General features: G+C 55.5%; 1 protein-coding gene across 2 annotated transcripts in view; it reads right to left on the bottom strand.

Annotated features, from left to right (window-relative positions):
• Positions 1-21,713, bottom strand: part of LOC117192331 (protein king tubby-like) — a 135,096-nt gene that overhangs the window by 17,721 nt on the left and 95,662 nt on the right. The window contains exon 1 of one of the 2 annotated variants that reach the window (XM_033396980.1): positions 1,660-2,626. The exons of the other annotated variant lie outside the window; for it this stretch is intronic. Coding sequence (XP_033252871.1) covers positions 1,660-1,680 — 21 coding nt within the window. The 5' untranslated portion in view covers positions 1,681-2,626. Of the gene's footprint in view, positions 1-1,659; positions 2,627-21,713 lie in introns of those variants that run through there. 2 annotated transcript variants of the gene reach the window in all.

The following is a 21,713-nucleotide window of genomic DNA, read 5'->3' on the forward strand; positions in this document are numbered from 1 at the left end:
TTATTCTTCGAAACTCAAAGATTGGCCTTGCTGCGTCAGCAGCTGATCCCCTCTCTCAAACTTAAACGCTCGATTGACGGCTCGACAGACTTACAAAGTAACCGCATTTCTTTTTCGTTTCTCCCCAATAGAACAAGTGTTATTTGGCCAATTGTCATCATCGGCAGAACCGATTATTCAAATGACTTCGCTTTATGGTTTTATTTACTCACTGTTTCTTTTGTTGTGTTGCGGTCCATCGGCGAAAGCGCTTTCTCGATGCCAGCTGATAAATCTTCGTGAGGGATCAAGAGTTTCTTATTTATTTATTTTTTTGTTGTATGTATGTGTAAACTGGCACTTGCACTCACACTCGCCCTAGGAGAGCACAACGAAATATATATATAAATATATATTCCTGATCAGCATCAATAGCCGAGTCGATTGAGCCATGTCCGTCCGTCCGTCCGTCCGTCCGTCCGTCCGTCCGTCCGTCCCCTTCAGCGCCTAGTGCTCAAAGACTATAAGAGCTAGAGCAACGATGTTTTGGATCCAGACTTCTGTGATATGTCACTGCTACAAGAATATTTCAAAACTTTGCCCCGCCCACTTCCGCCCCCACAAAGGGCGAAAATCTGTGGCATCCACAATTTCGACGATACGAGAAAACTAAAAACGCAAAATCGTAGAAGATGACTATATCTTCTAGAATGCAAAATCTGAACCAGATCGTATAATTATTATAGCCAGAATCAAGAAAACAATTTCATTTTTTCTCGCCCTGTCTCTCTCTAACACACACGTAGCATAGCCGTCTTTGCTTAGAGTAAAACATTAGCGCCTAGATCTCAGAGACTATAAAAGCTAGAGCAACCAAATTTGGTATCCACACTCCTAATATATCGGACCGAGACGAGTTTGTTTCAAAATTTCGCCACACCCCCTTCCGCCCCCGCAAAGGATGAAAATCTGGGGATATTCACAAATCTCAGAGACTATTAAGGCTAGAGTAACCAAATTTGGTATCCGCACTCCTGTTAGATCTCACTATAAAACGTATATCTCAAAATTTCGCCCCACCCCCTTCCGCCCCCACAAAGGACGAAAATCTGTTGCATCCACAATATTGAGGATACAAGAAAACTAAAAACGCAGAATCATAGATAATGATTCATAATCATATATATCAGATTGCCGAATCTGGATCAGATCAGATCATTTTTATAGCCAAAAGCAAGAAATCAATTTTCAGTGGCTACGCAGCGCCCGACGTCACGCTCAGACTGATTTTCTGTCTCTCTCGCACGCATTCTTTAGGGAAATCGGTATCTATTTAAACGCAATTTTCACATTGGTTATACACTTCAAGGGTATATAACCGAAGATTAAATTAGTGGATTCGTAGACTCCTATTTATTGGACAAAACTAAAACTACATCTGTTCTATCTGTTCAAAATTTGTCAACCTAGGAGATAAGATTGAAAAATTGCTCGTTCGAAAGTATTTGGAAACATGCAAAAGACCTGGAGAACGCCGCTGCACAAGCGTAAAATATGGAAGAAGACCTCGATACTGGGTCGCCTGGTGTACTATATGCAGCCCTTGGTGGATCATCTGCAGGATTTCTGGCTGCAGCCTTGGTTGGTTCCCTTCCCCACAATGCTGAAGGTCCTATATACCTGCGTCCTGGTTTTCGTCATTCTTCTGCCGATTCTTTTTCCACTATTTGTCTTGCTCGTCTACTATGGCATCTTCCAGTACGTGAGCGAGCAGCACTCTTGGTTCCACTTTGGTGAGAACTGGGATCTCCTCGGTTCTTTTGTATATCTTTGGAATTTTGAAGTGACCAACAACAAGTATAAGCTCTACGTGAACATGTGCTTTGATCGGTATCGCGTGATCATAACAGCAATATTTGCGACAGTGGACTATACGCGCATTTCTGCATGGCCGGATTTTCGGGGAAGTACCTCTGCTTTATCGGCTTGTCGTCCTTCAGAGTGATGGTATGCTCAGCTATGTGAGACACTCCCTCCAATCCCTCGAACTTGGCCAATTCTTGCTTCAAAAACTCGGCTACCCACGGCGGAAGGGGCGGTTCGGTGATGGGGACTGTCGGTGGCGAGATTTCTTCGAGCAGGGCTCATGTTATGATGGCGAGGTTCACGGTGATAGGGTCAGTCGAGTCTGAACTCCGAAAAGGGTTGCGTTGTCGACCGGCCGCGTCATCGGCTAACGGGGCGAGTTGATAATTCGTTGGGGGGTGAGGTGCGAGTTGGTCTGCCTTGACCCGCTCATGTCCTTCGGGGCCGTGGTCTTCCAGGCGTAGCGGTTCGTGGTGTAGAGCGATGCTGGTTTCCCGTGGGGTCGTTCGCTCTTATTGAGCCGCACTGCTGGGCATTTCTGATTTGGCTCGCGTCGATCGTGTTATATTTTAAGCGCCGCCGGGTCCGTCTTGGTCGGGGCTTAGATGCGTTGTCCTTGTATTGCTGCTGGGTCTGGCGTGGTCGAGGCTTCGATGCGTTGTCCTTGTATTGCTGCTGAGTCTGGCGTGGTCGAAACTTAGAAACGTTGTCCTGATGTTACTGCTGGTTCTGGCGTGGTCGTGGCTTAGCTCCGTTGTCTTGGTAGGGATACTCTGGGTGGTTTTCGGGGCAGACGGACTGGCCCTGGGTGTGTCCAGCGGTGTCGCAGTCGTCTCCGTCGAATCTTCGTTGCTTTGGGTGTTCTTCGAGGAGGACGGACTGGCCCTGGGTGTGTCCAGCGGTGTCGCAGTCGTCTCCGTCGAATCTTCGTTGCTCTGGGTGTTCTTCGAGGCGGACGGACTGGCCCTGGGTGTGTCCAGCGGTGTCGCAGTCGTCTCCGTCGAATCTTCGTTGCTTTGGGTGTTCTTCGAGGAGGACGGACTGGCCCTAGGTGTGTCCAGCGGTGTCGCAGTCGTCTCCGTCGAATCTTCGTTGCTCTGGGTGTTCTTCGAGGCGGACGGACTGGCCCTGGGTGTCGCAGTCGTCTCCGTCGTAGCTTCGTTGATGATTCTGGCGTGGTCGTATCGAATCGTGGGTTGGGTTCGGGTGGCGTTGCTGGGTCTGGCGTGTTCGAGATTCTGGTGCGTTGTTATGGATACGTTGATGGGTCTGGCGTGTTCGAGATTCTGGTGCGTTGTCACGGTTACGTTGCTGGGTCTGGCGGGTTCGAGATTCCGGTGCGTTGTCACTGGTACATTGCTGGGTCTGGCGTGGTTGGGATTCTGGTGCGTTGTCACTGGTACATTGCTGGGTCTGGCGTGTTCGAGACTCCGGTGCGTTGTCACTGGTACATTGCTGGGTCTGGCATGGTTGGGATTCCGGTGCGTCGGCTTCGTCCGGGGGGTCGCTGTTGGATTGGTTGAGCGGGTAGGGGCAACGGATGCAGTCGCGGGACTTTCGTCACTAAAAGTAACCATGCGGGGCCGATTCGAGGATGATGTGGGGATCGGGTTGGTTTCCCGGATCGCCCGCTGGGTCAACTGCAAGTACGCTCGTCCGCATTGTATTATGGCCTGGACGCCGCAAAGGAAATCGAGCCCCAGTATGATGTCGTCCACTACCATGGGTAGGACTAATAGAATCACCCGCGTTTCCTGTTGATCCAGACGTACCTTGACCGAAACTGCTTGCGTCACCTTCCGTGCGTTCCCTCCAGTACTTACTTCATGAGCGATGCGTTGACTGACGAACGACCGCGTTGCTCACGTGTCGAGGGTAGCTGTGAGCGGTACTCCTTCGATGGTTACTAGCGCGGCGATCCTGCCTCCTTCCAAACTTAAGGGATGAGTTACTTAGGGGCCAACTTTGCCGCGAAACCGTCGGCGGCTTTGGATAAGTGATGCTGCCGAAGGAGGACTAGGGTTCCTAGATAGGGTCACCACTCGCGCCGTCGGAGGTCGTATGTTCTCTTCTGCTCTTGGGATGCCCGTTGGGTGCTCTCCTGTACGACCTTGAACACTTCCTCCAGTCGTGTCGCCTTCTCGTGGGCAGGCTCTGGTTCATTTCCTAATCCTGGGGTCACTTCGTCGTACAAGGCTCCTGGTAGCCTCGGTTCTCGTCCGAGTACCAAAAAGGCCGGGCTGAAGCCCGTGGAGTCCGACGTGCTGCTGTTTATGGCCAAGCTAAACTCGGGGAGGAGATCGTCCCAGGTCCGTTGATTCCCGTCGACGTATTGTGCAATCATTGTCTTGATGGTCCGGTTTGCCCTCTCCGTCGGGTTTTGCTGAGGGGTATACGGCGCGGTGTGCTCGAGCTCCATTCCCGCCACCTCGCAAAATTTCCGGAAGGACCGACTAATGAATTGTGTTCCGTTGTCGCACACAAACTTCCACGGGACCCCGAATCGGCAGAGTATCCTCTCTCGGAACGCCTTCTCCAAGTGGGCGTTTGTGGCTTTCCGGAGTGGCACAAGTTCTACCCATTTGCAGAATGAGTCGAAGAACACGAGGAGCATCGTGTTGCCGTGCGTTGAGCGGGGTAGTGGGCCTACGAAGTCCGCGCAAAGGATGTCGAACGGGCCCTTAGCCTGGCGCGTATACATGTGACCTGCGGGTTTGTTCTGGCTCACCTTAAATTTTGGCAGCTTTCGCAATGTTTCACGTATCGGGCCACGTCTCTATAGAGTCCTGGCCAGTAATATCGTTGGGTTACCCGAGTGGTAGTCTTCCGTATTCCAAGGTGTCCGGCGGTCGGGTGATCGTGGCATTCTTCTAACACTCGTCTACGAGTGACGGCCACTGGTGACGCATAACTTCCACTGGTGAGATTCTTCCTCGATTGGTCGGTGTCCAGGCTGCCGGTAGATCTGTCCGTTCTCGATTATAAATTCTCTGCATTCGTCAGGTCGTGACTGGATACGGTTGAGCAACCTTTGTATCCAGGGGCAGGTGGGCAGGTCTTCTAGGGCTCGCTGTATGGTGTCGATAGGTTGCCGGGAAAGAGCGTCTGCTACGATGTTTTGGCTTCCGCGTCGGTAAAGCACGTCAAAGCGATACTGTTGGAGTTCCAGTGCCCAACGGGCGATGCGACCGGTTGGATTATTGATCGAGTTTAACCACTTCAAGGCGAGATGGTCGGTGATGACGTCGAAGTGGTAGCCCTCCAGGTAGCATCGTAATTTCCTGATGGCCCAGACGATGGCTAAGCACTCCTTTTCCGTGGCTGAGTAGTTCTCTTCTGCTTTCAAGAGCCTATGACCCTCTCCTCTCCGCTGATCTGTTGCGTCAGGACCGCCCCTAGACCGTAGTTGCTTGCGTCAGTTTGTAGAGCGAACCTCTCCGCGAAATCCGGGCAGGCTAAGACGGGTGCTCGGGTTAACTTCTCCTTCAACTCCTCGAAAGCGGCCTGCTGTTCGTCACTCCAGATCCACCTTTTCTCCTTCTTCAGGAGGCTAGTCATTGGTTGTACAATCGTCGCGAAGTTTGGGACAAACCTCCGGTACCACGATGCCATTCCTAGGCAGCGTCGAAGCTCCTTTATTGAACTGGGTGGGGCCAACTTCCGGACGGCGACGATCTTATCTGGGTCGGTGTGTATACCCTGCTCACTAATGACATGTCCCAGGTATACGATGCTTTTCTGGAAGAAGCTGCATTTCTTTTGGTTCAATCTTAGATTTGCTTCCCTTAGTCTCCGGAACACCTCTCGCAGATGGTCGATAGTCCTTGCTATCGTTGTCCTTGGAATTGTCCTGACTGTGGATCCTTGCTAGGCCGGTCGATAGTCCTTGCTGTCGTCGTCCTGGGGATTGTCCTGGTGGTCCTGGTCGTGCTGGGTTCGTTGATTTAAGCGTTGGATCTCGTCCCGTGTTGATGGCTGAACGCTGACTGATCACATCGAAGGCCGGGCGTTTACTCTTCGCTATCGTTTTGTAGGCTGGGCTTTGAATGATCACGCTGAAGACCGTGCATTGAATGACTGCTCTGAAGACCGGGCGTTAACTGCTCGCGCTGAGGGTCGGGCATCGACTATTCTCGCTGAGGGCCGGGCGTTGACTATCGGCTATTGTTTTGTAGGCCGGGCATTGAATGATCGCGCTGAAGACCGGGCGTTGACTATTCTCGCTGAGGGCCGGGCGTTGACTATCCGCGCTGAGGGCCGGGCGTTGACTCTTCTCGCTGAGGGCCGGGCGTTGACTATCCTCTTCTGGATCTGAGTACGAAATATATAGCCGGGCTGGTTGGTCTTCGGGAGGATTCCGACGCTCGCTCGGCCTCTACCGCTCACGACTCGCTGCTCGCCGCGTACGTGTCGCTCTCTCTCTAGCGATTTCTGCCCAGCTTCGGCTCGGTTCTCTTTCTCTGCCGCCTCGCCGCGGCGCTTTCCTCCTCATGTGGGCGCAGCGGCCACGTGCTGACGCTATTGCTAGGGAGGTTAGGGAAGCCAGCCTCGGCTGTACGTGAATAATGGGCGACCTCAAGTGCGGTTTTTTTTTCAGAGATATACAGCTATTCTTGTCCTAATGATTCCGACTGGCCGTGCTTGCGCATGGTACAGTCCCGATTCTCCCTGCTACTCGTTTTCTGATCGACTGTTCCCCTTAGCGCCCCAAAACATAACGGAATCCCGGAGTCCCTGCTCGGGCGCCATCTGTAAGGAAGCGATCCTGGGCTGGGGTACATATCTCAGTCTACTCCAGGGTCGAAATTACAGCAATATTTATAATTTGCCGGGACTCCGTATTTCGGACCGACGATGGGGGACGGGGCCGCAGTCCCGCGGACGGGGGCGATCGTAGCGTGGGACGGGGCAGTTGGTTTCACCGAGAACACTCCGGTTATCGCCGAATAGCGCCTTCAGGGCCCCACCGAACTCAGAATCAATACGGAGGTCTTTAATATGCGATAATACCGACAGGTGTCGCCGAGAGTACCTACCCTGCTCACTAATGACATGTCCCAGGTATACGATGCTTTTCTGGAAGAAGCTGCATTTCTTTTGGTTCAATCTTAGATTTGCTTCCCTTAGTCTCCGGAACACCTCTCGCAGATGGTCGACGTGTTCCTCCAACGCCGCTCCGATGACAATAATGTCATCAAGGTAAGCGAATGCGTTGGGTTCCATCTGTGGTCCGATGACGCTGTCCAAGGCTCGCTGGAACGTGGCCGATGCTGAGTGCAGTCCGAACGGCATCACCTTCCAATGGAAGAGTCCTCTGCCCGGAACGGTGAAGGCGGTACATTCTCGGCTCCCCTCGGCCATCGGGATCTGCCAATACCCGTTCTTGAGGTCCAAAGTCGAGATGTTACGTGCGTTACGGAGCCTCTCGATGATGTGGTTGATCCTGGGCAGTGGGTAGGCGTCGGGTATTGATTGCGCGTTGAGTTGTCGGTAGTCTACGCACATCCGCATCTCGCCTGTCTTCTTTCCCACCAGTACGATGGGAGCGCTGTGTGGGCTTTTTGAAGCTTCGATTCGCCCGTCTTGCAGCAACTCGTCGACCTGAGCATTGATGATTTTCTGCATGGCCGGATTTTTGGGGAAGTACCTCTGCTTTATCGGCTTGTCGTCCTTCAGAGTGATGGTATGCTCAGCTATGTGAGACACGCCCTCCAATCCCTCGAACTTGGCCAATTCTTGTTTCAAAAACTCGGCTACCCACGGCGGAAGGGGCGGTTCGGTGATGGGGGCTGTCGGTGGCGAGATTTCTTCGAGCAGGGCACATGTTATGATGGCGAGGCTCACGGTGATAGGGTCAGTCGAGTCTGATCTTCGAAAAGGGTTGCGTTGTCGACCGGCCGCGGCATCGGCTAACGGGGCGAGTTGATAATTCGTTGGGGGGTGAGGTGCGAGTTGGTCTACCTTGACCTGCTCATGTCCTTCGGGGCCGTGGTCTTCCAGGCGTAGCGGGTCGTAGTGTAGAGCGATGCTGGTTTCCCGTGGGGTCGTTCGCTCTGATTGAGCCGCACTGCTGGGCATTTCTGATTTGGCTCGCGTCGATCGTGTTATATTTTTAGCGCCGCCGGTTCCGTCTCGGTCGGGGCTTAGATTCGTTGTCCTTGTATTACTGCTGGGTCTGGCGTGGTCGAGGCTTCGATGCGTTGTCCTTGTATTGCGGCTGGGTCTGGCGTGGTCGGGGCTTAGAAGCGTTTTCCTGATATTGCTGCTGAGCCTGGCGTGGTCGAGGCTTCGATGCGTTGTCCTTGTATTGCGGCTGGGACTGGCGTGGTCGGGGCTTAAAAGCGTTTTCCTGATATTGCTGCTGAGTCTGGCGTGGTCGGGGCACTTTCGTCACTAAAAGTAACCATGCGGGGCCGATTCGAGGATGATGTGGGGATCGACTTGGTTTCCCGGATCGCCCGCTGGGTCAACTGCAAGTACGCTCGTCCGCATTGTATTATGGCCTGGACGCCGCAAAGGAAATCGAGCCCCAGTATGATGTCGTCCACTACCATGGGTAGGACTAATAGAATCACCCGCGTTTCCTGTTGATCCAGACGTACCTTGACCGAAACTGCTTGCGTCGCCTCCTTTGCTGTACCGTCCGCCAGGCGGACGGTAGTCCTTATATTCCGTGCGTTCCCTCCGGTACTTACTTCATGAGCGATGCGTTGACTGACGAACGACCGCGTTGCTCCCGTGTCGAGGGTAGCTGTGAGCGGTACTCCTTCGATGGTTACTAGCGCGGCGATCCTGCCTCCTTCCAAACTTAAGGGATGAGTTACTCCTGGGGCCCTGGAGGTATGTCTCCGATCGGATCCCTGACGAGCGGAGACTCGGCCCGTTTCCCGACTCGGATAGCCTACAGCAGTCGATCGTCCGGATGCCGCGGCGGCCACACTCCCAACAGAATAGCACTCGCCGATTCCTGCATGAACTGCTGAAATGACCTTCCTCCCGGCCCGGTGTCGTCTGGAGGAGCATGCTGTGGGGTGGATAATCCGGGTCCTTGGTATGATGGCGTTCTGGCTTTCGTATTTGGGCGGTCGTTAGCTGGGTGGGTTTGTTCGCGGTTCGCTACTATCAATTGGGTCAGTTCTCGCAACGTCTCGAACTCATGTCTACGGGTGAACAGTTGGTATTCCGGCCGAAGGTTCTCGTAGATCCTGTCCAGCTCCCTGTCTGGAGTATTCTGAGCTCGTTGCATCATGAGTCGGAGGTTGATCAAGTAGTCCTGAAAGGCTTCTCGGGGTCGTTGGCGACGGGAGCGGATCGTACCTTCCAAGCGCTGAAAGTATCGCAGGGGTAGGAAGAACTCCAAGAACGCCTTGCATCTGAAACGTCCTAAGCCATCCTTCTGCCTTGCCAGTTAGTAGCCCGGAGATGGCTCGCGGCAGTTGGGCTGGGCTTCCGCCATATGAGTCGACCCTTTCTTCCAACCGTTCGATGAAAGCCAGCGCATCCGAGTGTCTGTCGAACTTCAGACCCCAATTGCGCAGTTTATCGGCCAGGGCGGCGAAGGAAATTTCTTCCCTTCCGGGTCGCGAAGTTCCGGCTTCCTCGGGGAAGCGGTGCTGGTGGTGATTGTCACCATGTCGCCGGTCAGTCGTGGTTTCAAGCCGGCCAGAGTCGCCGTGAGCTGCACGTGGGAACTCGGGAATTATGATAGATAGAGGCTGCTCCGCACAGATCCCTTCCTTCCGCTCTCGCTGACTCGGTCCCGGCGACGGGGACGCGTTCCTCGGGCTTCTCGGGGTGGGCGCGCTGTTGAAGACCATTCCGAGCTCTTTGATCCGTTTTTCGATCGCAGTCGGATGCTCACCGCGCGAGATAAAGGCCGAGATCCGGCTGCGCAGTTCGTCCACTGTCCCGGTTTCACCGAGGCCGAATTCAGCGGCGATGGCCTGCAATTCGTCCTTGCGCCGATACGAAATCCACTGTATCCCCATGTCAAAGCACGGTGGTCGAACTGGCACTTCGAGGTCTTTCGCGTTTCCGACGGTAGTATCACGTATTGACCCTCCGGTAGAATCTTTTCTTAGGTAACGCACTGAATACCGGAGTCCTTGGGGCTAGTCACGGAAGCGCGGCGTATGCACGGTTAACACGGTTGTCCAGTAGAGGCGTCCTTGGCGTCCTTGCTGCTTGGGGTCCTGGTCGATAGTCCTTGCTATCGTTGTCCTTGGAATTGTCCTGACTGTGGATCCTTGCTAGGCCGGTCGATAGTCCTTGCTGTCGTCGTCCTGGGGATTGTCCTGGTGGTCCTGGTCGTGCTGGGTTCGTTGATTTAAGCGTTGGATCTCGTCCCGTGTTGATGGCTGAACGCTGACTGATCACATCGAAGGCCGGGCGTTTACTCTTCGCTATCGTTTTGTAGGCTGGGCTTTGAATGATCACGCTGAAGACCGTGCATTGAATGACTGCTCTGAAGACCGGGCGTTAACTGCTCGCGCTGAGGGTCGGGCATCGACTATTCTCGCTGAGGGCCGGGCGTTGACTATCGGCTATTGTTTTGTAGGCCGGGCATTGAATGATCGCGCTGAAGACCGGGCGTTGACTATTCTCGCTGAGGGCCGGGCGTTGACTATCCGCGCTGAGGGCCGGGCGTTGACTCTTCTCGCTGAGGGCCGGGCGTTGACTATCCTCTTCTGGATCTGAGTACGAAATATATAGCCGGGCTGGTTGGTCTTCGGGAGGATTCCGACGCTCGCTCGGCCTCTACCGCTCACGACTCGCTGCTCGCCGCGTACGTGTCGCTCTCTCTCTAGCGATTTCTGCCCAGCTTCGGCTCGGTTCTCTTTCTCTGCCGCCTCGCCGCGGCGCTTTCCTCCTCATGTGGGCGCAGCGGCCACGTGCTGACGCTATTGCTAGGGAGGTTAGGGAAGCCAGCCTCGGCTGTACGTGAATAATGGGCGACCTCAAGTGCGGTTTTTTTTTCAGAGATATACAGCTATTCTTGTCCTAATGATTCCGACTGGCCGTGCTTGCGCATGGTACAGTCCCGATTCTCCCTGCTACTCGTTTTCTGATCGACTGTTCCACTTAGCGCCCCAAAACATAACGGAATCCCGGAGTCCCTGCTCGGGCGCCATCTGTAAGGAAGCGATCCTGGGCTGGGGTACATATCTCAGTCTACTCCAGGGTCGAAATTACAGCAATATTTATAATTTGCCGGGACTCCGTATTTCGGACCGACGATGGGGGACGGGGCCGCAGTCCCGCGGACGGGGGCGATCGTAGCGTGGGACGGGGCAGTTGGTTTCACCGAGAACACTCCGGTTATCGCCGAATAGCGCCTTCAGGGCCCCACCGAACTCAGAATCAATACGGAGGTCTTTAATATGCGATAATACCGACAGGTGTCGCCGAGAGTACCTAGGCTATCGCCGGACAGTACTTACGGGACCCCGCCGGCCCGAGAGTTACTACGAAGCGGAAAGGGGGACTATGCTATGCGGGAATACCGACAAGTATCGCCGAGAGTACCTAGGCTGTCGCCGGACGGTACTTACGGGACCCTGTCGGCCTAAGAATTACTACGACGCGGAAAGGGGAACTTTGCTATGCGGAAATACCGACAAGTATCGCCGAGAGTACCTAGGCTATCGCCGGACGGTACTTACGGGACCCTGTCGGCCTAAGAATTACTACGACGCGGAAAGGGAAACTTTGCTATGCGGAAACACCGACAAGTATCGCCGAGAGTACCTAGGCTATTGCCGGACGGTACTTACGGGACCCCGTCGGCCTAAGAATTACTACGGGGGTCAGGGATATCGACGAGCATCACCGAGAGTGCCTAGGCAATCGCCGGATAGCACTTACGGGACACTGTCGAACTAAGAATTACTACGAGGGAGGAATTTGCTCGGGCAAGAGGCGGGAGGAAAGGCAGAGAAGATGAAGCCCCGGGCCTCCAGGTTCCCTAGTGTATAGATTGTTGGAGGACTTGCTATGTTTCTGTTATATTCGTTACATTTCACTTTATTCTCTCTTGGTTCCCTACCTATCGCACCGCTCAGCAGCCTGTATACACGTCTAGAGACTAGCTTACCCCTGAACTCCCACGCTTGTACTCGTCGAAAGCCTCATCTTCCCCGTGGGTGCAGCGTAGATGCAGGATCTCCTCTCCGTAAGTGTAGTATCGATGCAGGGTCTTCTCCCCGTAAGCGCAGCGTCGATGCCGGATCTTCCCCGTGTCACTGATAGCGTTGGCGTGGATCCGGGCCGCCACGTGTTTTTACTTTTTCCAAGCCACTCGAATTTTTCCGCGAACACGTCCGACTCCTACGACTGCTCCCAATCGACTCTTTCTTTCCACGTTTTCCCAGCTCAGAGCCGGCGTTCTGCTGGCTCTCCGATCCAGCGTCAGCGTGGGCGGCTAGCGTCGTCATCTTCCGCGGCGGCAGAGGGCCGGCGCCGTCGTTCGGTGTCTATAGCTGCGCCGGTGACTTTCGCCTCTCTTTTCCGCTGCTGGCGCGTCGTTGCTGGATTTGATTGCTGTTCTCAGCGGTCCTCTTCTGCCGTTGCTGCGTTGATGCCGGCGGCTCGCTGTTCTCGGCGTTTCTCTTCTGCCGCTGCCGCGTCGATGCCGGCGGCTCGCTGGATCCCGGTGTTTTCCTCTTCTCTCTTTGGCCGCTGCTGCGTCGTTTTTGTTGGGTTTGGTTCTCGGTGTATTCCTCGTCTCTCTTTGGCCGCTGCTGCGTCGTTGTTGTTGATTTTGGTTCTCGGCGTATTCCTCGTCTCTCTTTGGCCGCTGCTGCGTCGTTGTTCTCGGGTTTTGTTTCTTGGTGTATTCCTCCCCGTTTTGGCGTCGGTGCCGTTAGGTTTCGGTTCTTGGTGTATTCCTCGCCGTTGCTGTGTCGGTGCCGTTGGATTTCGATTCTTGGTGTATCCCTCTCCCTCTTTGGCTGCTGCTGCGTCGTTGTCGTTGCGTTTCTGCTTTCTCGGTGTACTCACGCCGTTGCTGCGTCGATGCCGTTGGTTTTCGGTCCTCGGTGTATTCCTCTCTCGTTTTGGCTGCTGCTGCGTCGTTGTTGTTGGGTTTTGGTTCTGAAAAGCCAGTGGCGTCCGCCGTGATCGCGACTTGCTCCCCCTTTAAAGAAGATAATAAGCTACGTGGGGCTTAGAGACCCCTCGGGCCGTATAATATATAAAATTAATGTCATGTAGCCTTCGTGGCCTTCCCCCTCCTTAACCTAAAACTGAAAAGTCAATAAAGAAAAGTTAAAAATCTTAATTCTAATAACGTAATCTCGGGTCCCTCCAATGGGAAAATGACGGCGAACTGAGGGCGGAAAAAATGTGGGTGGAGCGTACGCTCCCTCACACCCCCTCCATACTTCGGTGGTGCCGAAGAGTGATGGTGACGGCCCGGCAGCGGGTAATCTTTATGCGGAAGCAAGTGCCGTCATGGACCTCCAGTCGCCGGACTCCCAGTCGGTAGGCGCGATCGCGTAAGAATACGGTGATGTTGGATATGAGGTCCCGGGGCAACTGTCGACCTGGCGCGTTGGTCCGCCATTCGGGGAGCCTCTGCCCATTCCGGGTCGTCCTGCACCGCGGCTACCGTAGGGTGGAGTCGGAGGATCTGCAGCAGGTCGGCCATCTCGCCATACTCCAGCGGGAGGCTCTCTTCGGAGTCGAAGTCAACGACTCCCTCATCGGGACGTTGTGGGGGTAGTCCGGCGTGGGCGGCTACGAGGGGAGGCGGGACGTCATCTGACACCGACGGGTTGGCTGGTGCCCACTGCTGGTTTGCCTGGGGCGCAAAGCCGTGGCTCATGAGGGACCCGGAATCGGACCCTCCGTCGTCGCGTTGGGGTCCTACTTCCCCCCCTGTATCGCTTGCGTGGGACACGTCGGAGTAGTGTGGTCCAGCACCGTCCCCGGATTCGTCCTCGTGGTGTACTGCTGGAGGGGTGGCTGCCCGACCTTGACCGGCCAGGTTCCACTCGGCCCAAAGGGGCGAGTCCCATTCGTTCCCGCGAGCCAGTGGGTGTCTGTTCCCTTCGTCCTGCAGCGTGGACGCCAGGCTTTGAGCGTCGCGTATTATCGTCTCGTGCTCGTCGGTGTCCGTTGTCGCGTTGTCGTCGTCGATGGCAGCCCCATAACTCCCGAACCAACGGCGATTCAGGGCGGCGACGTCGTGATTGGGCGCCGAGCGGGCACCTGCGGTTGCGAAGCGGCCATCGGGCTCTACTTCCTCTTCGGCGTCGGTCCCCGGGTCCTGGGTTTGTTGGTCGATCCACCCTTGGATGGCTGCCGCGCGCTGGCACTATGGCATCCTGTCCTGTTGTCGAAGTGTCGCCTCTCCCACCCGCCTCAGCTGGGCTTGACGGGAGGCGGATGGCCCATTGGGGTCGACGATCCAGCCGCGAGCCCGGTTTGTCGTTGGTTCGTCGGCAGGTGCCGGGACTTCAGGCAGCTGGTCTCCGCTAGGGTGTCCCGTCGTATCACCATTTGCCCCTAGAGCCGGGCTTGCCCTCCGTCTCTTAGACGCTTCATGTCTTCAGTCGATTCTAGGAAGAAAAGGCCTGTCGGTTAGAACCTGCCTGTCTTAACTAGAAGTATTAATACCCTCCCCCTATCCTGCTTGAGTGGTGAGAGTAAGAAGATGTTTACATTGGGTGTAGTACTTATCTAATCCCATAAGGGGATGTATACGTAGCTTACGGTTTCGTGGGTCGCTCCCCACGGGGCGAGGACGTTACGGTAGCGCGCTACGGTAGTCGGCTAAACTCGCTGTTTTCCTTCGTTTGCCTTGTTGACTCTGTAGTCGAACTACGTTGGGAGATAAGAATCGGGTTACCTTGTACGGCCCGTCGTACTTGGGGGCCAACTTTGCCGCGAAACCGTCGGCGGCTCTGGATAAGTGATGCTGCCGAAGGAGGACTAGGGTTCCTAGTTCGGGTCGCCAATCGCGCCGTCGGAGGTCGTATGTTCTCTTCTGCTCTTGGGATGCCCGTTGGGTGTTCTCCTGTACGACCTTGAACACTTCCTGCAGTCGTGTCGCCTTCTCGTGGGCAGGCTCTGGTTCATTTCCTAATCCTGGGGTCACTTCGTCGTACAAGGCTCCTGGTAGCCTTGGTTCTCGTCCGAGTACCAAAAAGGCCGGGCTGAAGCCCGTGGTGTCCGACGTGCTGCTGTTTATGGCCAAGCTTAACTCGGGGAGGAGATCGTCCCTGGTCCGTTGGTCCCCGTCGACGTATTGTGCAATCATTGTCTTGATGGTCCGGTTTGCCCTCTCCGTCGGGTTTTGCTGAGGGGTATACGGCGCGGTGTGCTCGAGTTCCATTCCCGCCACCTCGCAAAATTTCCGGAAGGACCGACTGGTGAATTGTGTTCCGTTGTCGCACACAAACTTCCACGGGACCCCGAATCGGCAGAGTATCCTCTCTCGGAACGCCTTCTCCAAGTGGGCGGTTGTGGCTTTCCGGAGTGGCACAAGTTCTACCCATTTGCTGAATGAGTCGAAGAACACGAGGAGCATCGTGTTGCCGTGCGTTGAACGGGGTAGTGGGCCTACGAAGTCCGCGCAAAGGATGTCGAACGGGCCCTTCGCCTGTCGCGTATACATGTGACCTGCGGGTTTGTTCTGGCTCACCTTAAATTTTTGGCAGCTTTCGCAATGTTTCACGTATCGGGCCACGTCTCTGTAGAGTCCTGGCCAGTAATATCGTTGGGTTACCCGAGTGGTAGTCTTTCGTATTCCTAGGTGTCCGGCGGTCGGGTGATCGTGGCATTCTTCTAACACTCGTCTACGATGGCCACTGGTGACGCATAACTTCTACTGGTGAGATTCTTCCTCGATTGGTCGGTGTCCAGGCTGCCGGTAGATCTGTCCGTTCTCGATTATAAATTCTATGCATTCCTCAGGTCGTGACTGGATACGTTTGAGCAACCTTTTTATCCAGGGGCAGGTGGGCAGGTCTTCTAGGGCTCGCTGTATGGTGTCGATAGGTTGCCGGGAAAGAGCGTCTGCTACGATGTTTTGGCTTCCGCGTCGGTAAAGCACGTCAAAGCGATACTGTTGGAGTTCCAGCGCCCAACGGGCGATGCGACCGGTTGGATTATTGATCGAGTTTAACCACTTCAAGGCGAGATGGTCGGTGATGACGTCGAAGTGGTAGCCCACCAGGTAGCATCGTAATTTCCTGATGGCCCAGACGATGGCTAAGCACTCCTTTTCCGTGGCTGAGTAGTTCTCTTCTGCTTTCAAGAGCCTTCGACTGGCGGTGGCTATGACCCTCTCCTCTCCGCTGATCTGTTGCGTCAGGACCGCCCCTAGACCGTAGTCGCTTGCGTCAGTTTGTAGAGCGAACCTCTCCGCGAAATCCGGGCAGGCTAAGACGGGTGCTCGGGTTAACTTCTCCTTCAACTCCTCGAAAGCGGCCTGCTGTTCGTCACTCCAGATCCACCTTTTCTCCTTCTTCAGGAGGCTAGTCATTGGTTGTACAATCGTCGCGAAGTTTGGGACAAACCTCCGGTACCACGATGCCATTCATAGGCAGCGTCGAAGCTCCTTTATTGAACTGCTCACTAATGACATGTCCCAGGTATACGATGCTTTTCTGGAAGAAGCTGCATTTCTTTTGGTTCAATCTTAGATTTGCTTCCCTTAGTCTCCGGAACACCTCTCGCAGATGGTCGACGTGTTCCTCCAACGCCGCTCCGATGACAATAATGTCAACAAGGTAAGCGAATGCGTTGGGTTCCATCTGTGGTCCGATGACGCTGTCCAAGGCTCGCTGGAACGTGGCCGATGCTGAGTGCAGTCCGAACGGCATCACCTTCCAATGGAAGAGTCCTCTGCCCGGAACGGTGAAGGCGGTACATTCTCGGCTCCCCTCGGCCATCGGGATCTGCCAAACTCGGCTACCCACGGCGGAAGGGGCGGTTCGGTGATGGGGGCTGTCGGTGGCGAGATTTCTTCGAGCAGGGCTCATGTTATGATGGCGAGGCTCACGGTGATAGGGTCAGTCGAGTCTGATCTTTGAAAAGGGTTGCGTTGTCGACCGGCCGCGGCATCGGCTAACGGGGCGAGTTGATAATTCGTTGGCGGGTGAGGTGCGAGTTGGTCTACCTTGACCAAACCTTGCTGGTTTCCCGTGGGGGTCGTTCGCTCTGATTGAGCCGCACTGCTGGGCAGTTCTGATTTGGCTCGCGTCGATGTGTTATATTTTTAGCGCCGCCGGTTCCGTCTCGGTCGGGGCTTAGATTCGTTGTCCTTGTATTACTGCTGGGTCTGGCGTGGTCGAGGCTTCGATGCGTTGTCCTTGTATTGCGGCTGCGTCTGGCGTGGTCGGGGCTTAGAAGCGTTTTCCTGATATTGCTGCTGAGCCTGGCGTGGTCGAGGCTTCGATGCGTTGTCCTTGTATTGCGGCTGGGTCTGGCGTGGTCGGGGCTTAGAAGCGTTTTCCTGATATTGCTGCTGAGTCTGGCGTGGTCGGGGCTTAGAAGCGTTTTCCTGATATTGCTGCTGAGTCTGGCGTGGTCGAAACTTAGAAACGTTGTCTTGGTAGGGATACTCTGGGTGGTTTTCGAGGCAGACGGACTGGCCCTGGGTGTGTCCAGCGGTGTCGCAGTCGTCTTCGTCGAATCTTCGTTGATGGTTCTGGCGCGGTCGTATCGAATCGTGGGTTGGGTTCGGGTGGCGTTGCTGGGTCTGGCGTGTTCGAGATCCTGATGCGTTGTCGTGGGTCCATTGCCGGGTCTGGCGTGGTCGGGATTCTGGTGCGTTGTCACTGGTACGTTGATGGGTCTGGCATGTTCGAGACTCCGTTGCGTTGTCATGGTTACGTTGCTGGGTCTGGCGTGGTCGAGATTCTGGTGCGTTGTCATGGTTACGTTGATGGGTCTGGCGTGGTTGGGATTCTGGTGCGTTGTCACTGGTACATTGCTGGGTCTGGCGTGGTCGGGATTCTGGCGCGTTGTCACTGGTACGTTGATGGGTCTGGCGTGTTCGAGACTCCGGTGCGTTGTCACTGGTACATTGCTGGGTCTGGCGTGGTCGGGATTCTGGTGCGTTGTCACTGGTACGTTGATGGGTCTGGCGTGTTCGAGACTCCGGTGCGTTGTCACTGGTACATTGCTGGGTCTGGCATGGTTGGGATTCCGGTGCGTCGGCTTCGTCCGGGGGTCGCTGTTGGATTGGTCGAGCGGGTAGGGGCAACGGATGCAGTCGCGGGACTTTCGTCACTAAAAGTAACCATGCGGGGCCGATTCGAGGATGATGTGGGGATCGGGTTGGTTTCCCGGATCGCCCGCTGGGTCAACTGCAAGTACGCTCGTCCGCATTGTATTATGGCCTGGACGCCGCAAAGGAAATCGAGCCCCAGTATGATGTCGTCCACTACCATGGGTAGGACTAATAGAATCACCCGCGTTTCCTGTTGATCCAGACGTACCTTGACCGAAACTGCTTGCGTCACCTCCTTTGCTGTACCGTCTGCCAGGCGGACGGTAGTCCTTATATTCCGTGCGTTCCCTCCGGTACTTACTTCATGAGCGATGCGTTGACTGACGAACGACCGCGTTGCTCCCGTGTCGAGGGTAGCTGTGAGCGGTACTCCTTCGATGGTTACTAGCGCGGCGATCCTGCCTCCTTCCAAACTTAAGGGATGAGTTACTCCTGGGGGCCCTGGAGGTATGTCTCCGATCGGATCCCTGACGAGCGGAGACTCGGCCCGTTTCCCGACTCGGATAGCCTACAGCAGTCGATCGTCCGGATGCCGCGGCGGCCACACTCCCAACAGAATAGCACTCGTCGATTCCTGCATGAACTGCTGAAATGACCTTCCTCCCCGCAATTACGGCAGGCCCGGCGTGTGTTCACCGGCCGGTCTCCATCCTGGGTCACTACGCGGCTTGCCGTCTCGGCGCTCCGGGAGGGCCCGGTGTCGTCTGGAGGAGCATGCTGTGGGGTGGATAATCCGGGTCCTTGGTATGATGGCGTTCTGGCTTTCGTATTTGGGCGGTCGTTAGCTGGGTGGGTTTGTTCGCGGTTCGCTACTATCAATTGGGTCAGTTCTCGCAACGTCTCGAACTCATGTCTACGGGTGAACAGTTGGTATTCCGGCCGAAGGTTCTCGTAGATCCTGTCCAGCTCCCTGTCTGGAGTATACTGAGCTCGTTGCATCATGAGTCGGAGGTCGATCAAGTAGTCCTGAAAGGCTTCTCGGGTCGTTGGCGACGGGAGCGGATCGTACCTTCCAAGCGCTGAAAGTATCGCGGGGGTAGGAAGAACTCCAAGAACGCCTTGCATCTGAAACGTCCTAAACCATCCTTCTGCCTTGCCAGTTAGTAGCCCGGAGATGGCTCGCGGCAGTTGTGCTGGGCTTCCGCCATATGAGTCGACCCTTTCTTCCAACCGTTCGATGAAAGCCAGCGCATCCGAGTGTCCGTCGAACTTCAGGCCCCGGCGACGGGGACGCGTTCCTCAGGCTTCTCGGGGTGGGCGCGCTGTTGAAGACCATTCCGAGCTCTTTGATCCGTTTTTCGATCGCAGTCGGATGCTCACCGCGCGAGATAAAGGCCGAGATCCGGCTGCGCAGTTCGTCCACTGTCCCGGTTTCACCGAGGCCGAATTCGGCGGCGATGGCCTGCAATTCGTCCTTGCGCCGATACGAAATCCACTGTACCCCATGTCGAAGCACGGTGGTCGAACTGGCACTTCGAGGTCTTTCGCGTTTCCGACGGTAGTATCACGTATTGACCCTCCGGTAGAATCTTTTCTTAGGTAACGCACTGAATACCGGAGTCCTTGGGGCTAGTCACGGAAGCGCGGCGTATGCACGGTTAACACGGTTGTCCAGTAGATGCGTCCTTGGCGTCCTTGCTGCTTGGGGTCCTGGTCGATAGTCCTTGCTATCGTTGTCCTTGGAATTGTCCTGACTGTGGATCCTTGCTAGGCCGGTCGATAGTCCTTGCTGTCGTCGTCCTGGGGATTGTCCTGGTGGTCCTGGTCGTGCTGGGTTCGTTGATTTAAGCGTTGGATCTCGTCCCGTGTTGATGGCTGAACGCTGACTGATCACTTCGAAGGCCGGGCGTTTACTTTTCGCTATCGTTTTGTAGGCTGGGCTTTGAATGATCACGCTGAAGACCGTGCATTGAATGACTGCTCTGAAGACCGGGCGTTAACTGCTCGCGCTGAGGGTCGGGCATCGACTATTCTCGCTGAGGGCCGGGCGTTGACTATCGGCTATTTTTTTGTAGGCCGGGCATTGAATGATCGCGCTGAAGACCGGGCGTTGACTATTCTCGCTGAGGGCCGGGCGTTGACTATCCGCGCTGAGGACCGGGCGTTGACTCTTCTCGCTGAGGGCCGGGCGTTGACTATCCTCTTCTGGATCTGAGTACGAAATATATAGCCGGGCTGGTTGGTCTTCGGGAGGATTCCGACGCTCGCTCGGCCTCTACCGCTCACGACTCGCTGCTCGCCGCGTACGTGTCGCTCTCTCTCTAGCGATTTCTGCCCAGCTTCGGCTCGGTTCTCTTTCTCTGCCGCCTCGCCGCGGCGCTCTCCTCCTCATGTGGGCGCAGCGGCCACGTGCTGACGCTATTGCTAGGGAGGTTAGGGAAGCCAGCCTCGGCTGTACGTGAATAATGGGCGACCTCAAGTGCGGTTTTTTTTTCAGAGATATACAGCTATTCTTGTCCTAATGATTCCGACTGGCCGTGCTTGCGCATGGTACAGTCCCGATTCCCCCTGCTACTCGTTTTCTGATCGACTGTTCCACTTAGCGCCCCAAAACAAAACGGAATCCCGGAGTCCCTGCTCGGGCGCCATCTGTAAGGAAGCGATCCTGGGCTGGGGTACATATCTCAGTCTACTCCAGGGTCCAGGGCCGCAGTCCCGCGGACGGGGGCGATCGTAGCGTGGGACGGGGCAGTTGGTTTCACCGAGAACACTCCGGTTATCGCCGAATAGCGCCTTCAGGGCCCCACCGAACTCAGAATCAATACGGAGTTCACCGCCGTACGGACACCGCCGAACTAAGAATTACTACGAGTACGAGAATACCGACGCGTATCGCCGAGAGCGCTTAGGCAATCGCCGGATAGCACTCACGGGACACTATCGGGCTAAACATTACTGCGAAAATCTTTATCATACAGGGCAGGTGTCGCCGAGAGGGCTTAGGCAATCGCCGGACAGCCCCTTCGGGACCCAGGGAACTACGGGGATCACTACGGATTCCACTTTATTCTCTCTTGGTTCCCTACCTATCGCACCGCTCAGCAGCCCGTATACACGTCTAGAGACTAGCTTACCCCTGAACTCCCACGCTTGTACTCGTCGAAAGCCTCCTCTTCCCCGTGGGTGCAGCGTAGATGCAGGATCTCCTCTCCGTAAGTGTAGTATCCATGCAGGGTCTTCTCCCCGTAAGCGCAGCGTCGATGCCGGATCTTCCCCGTGTCACTGATAGCGTTGGCGTGGATCCGGGCCGCCACATGTTTTTACTTTTTCCAAGCCACTCGAATTTTTCCGCGAACACGTCCGACTCCTACGACTGCTCCCAATCGACTTTTTCTTTCCACGTTTTCCCAGCTCAGAGCCGGCGTTCTGCTGGCTCTCCGATCCAGCGCCAGCGTGGGCGGCTAGCGTCGTCATCTTCCGCGGCGGCAGAGGGCCGGCGCCGTCGTTCGGCGTCTATAGCTGCGCCGGTGACTTTCGCCTCTCTTTTCCGCTGCTGGCGCGTCGTTGCTGGATTTGATTGCTGTTCTCAGCGGTCCTCTTCTGCCGTTGCTGCGTTGATGCCGACGGCTCGCTGTTCTCGGCGTTTCTCTTCTGCCGCTGCCGCGTCGATGCCGGCGGCTCGCTGGAT

This window comes from Drosophila miranda (assembly GCF_003369915.1).
Source record: "Drosophila miranda strain MSH22 chromosome Y unlocalized genomic scaffold, D.miranda_PacBio2.1 Contig_Y2_pilon, whole genome shotgun sequence".
Taxonomy (NCBI): domain Eukaryota; kingdom Metazoa; phylum Arthropoda; class Insecta; order Diptera; family Drosophilidae; genus Drosophila; species Drosophila miranda.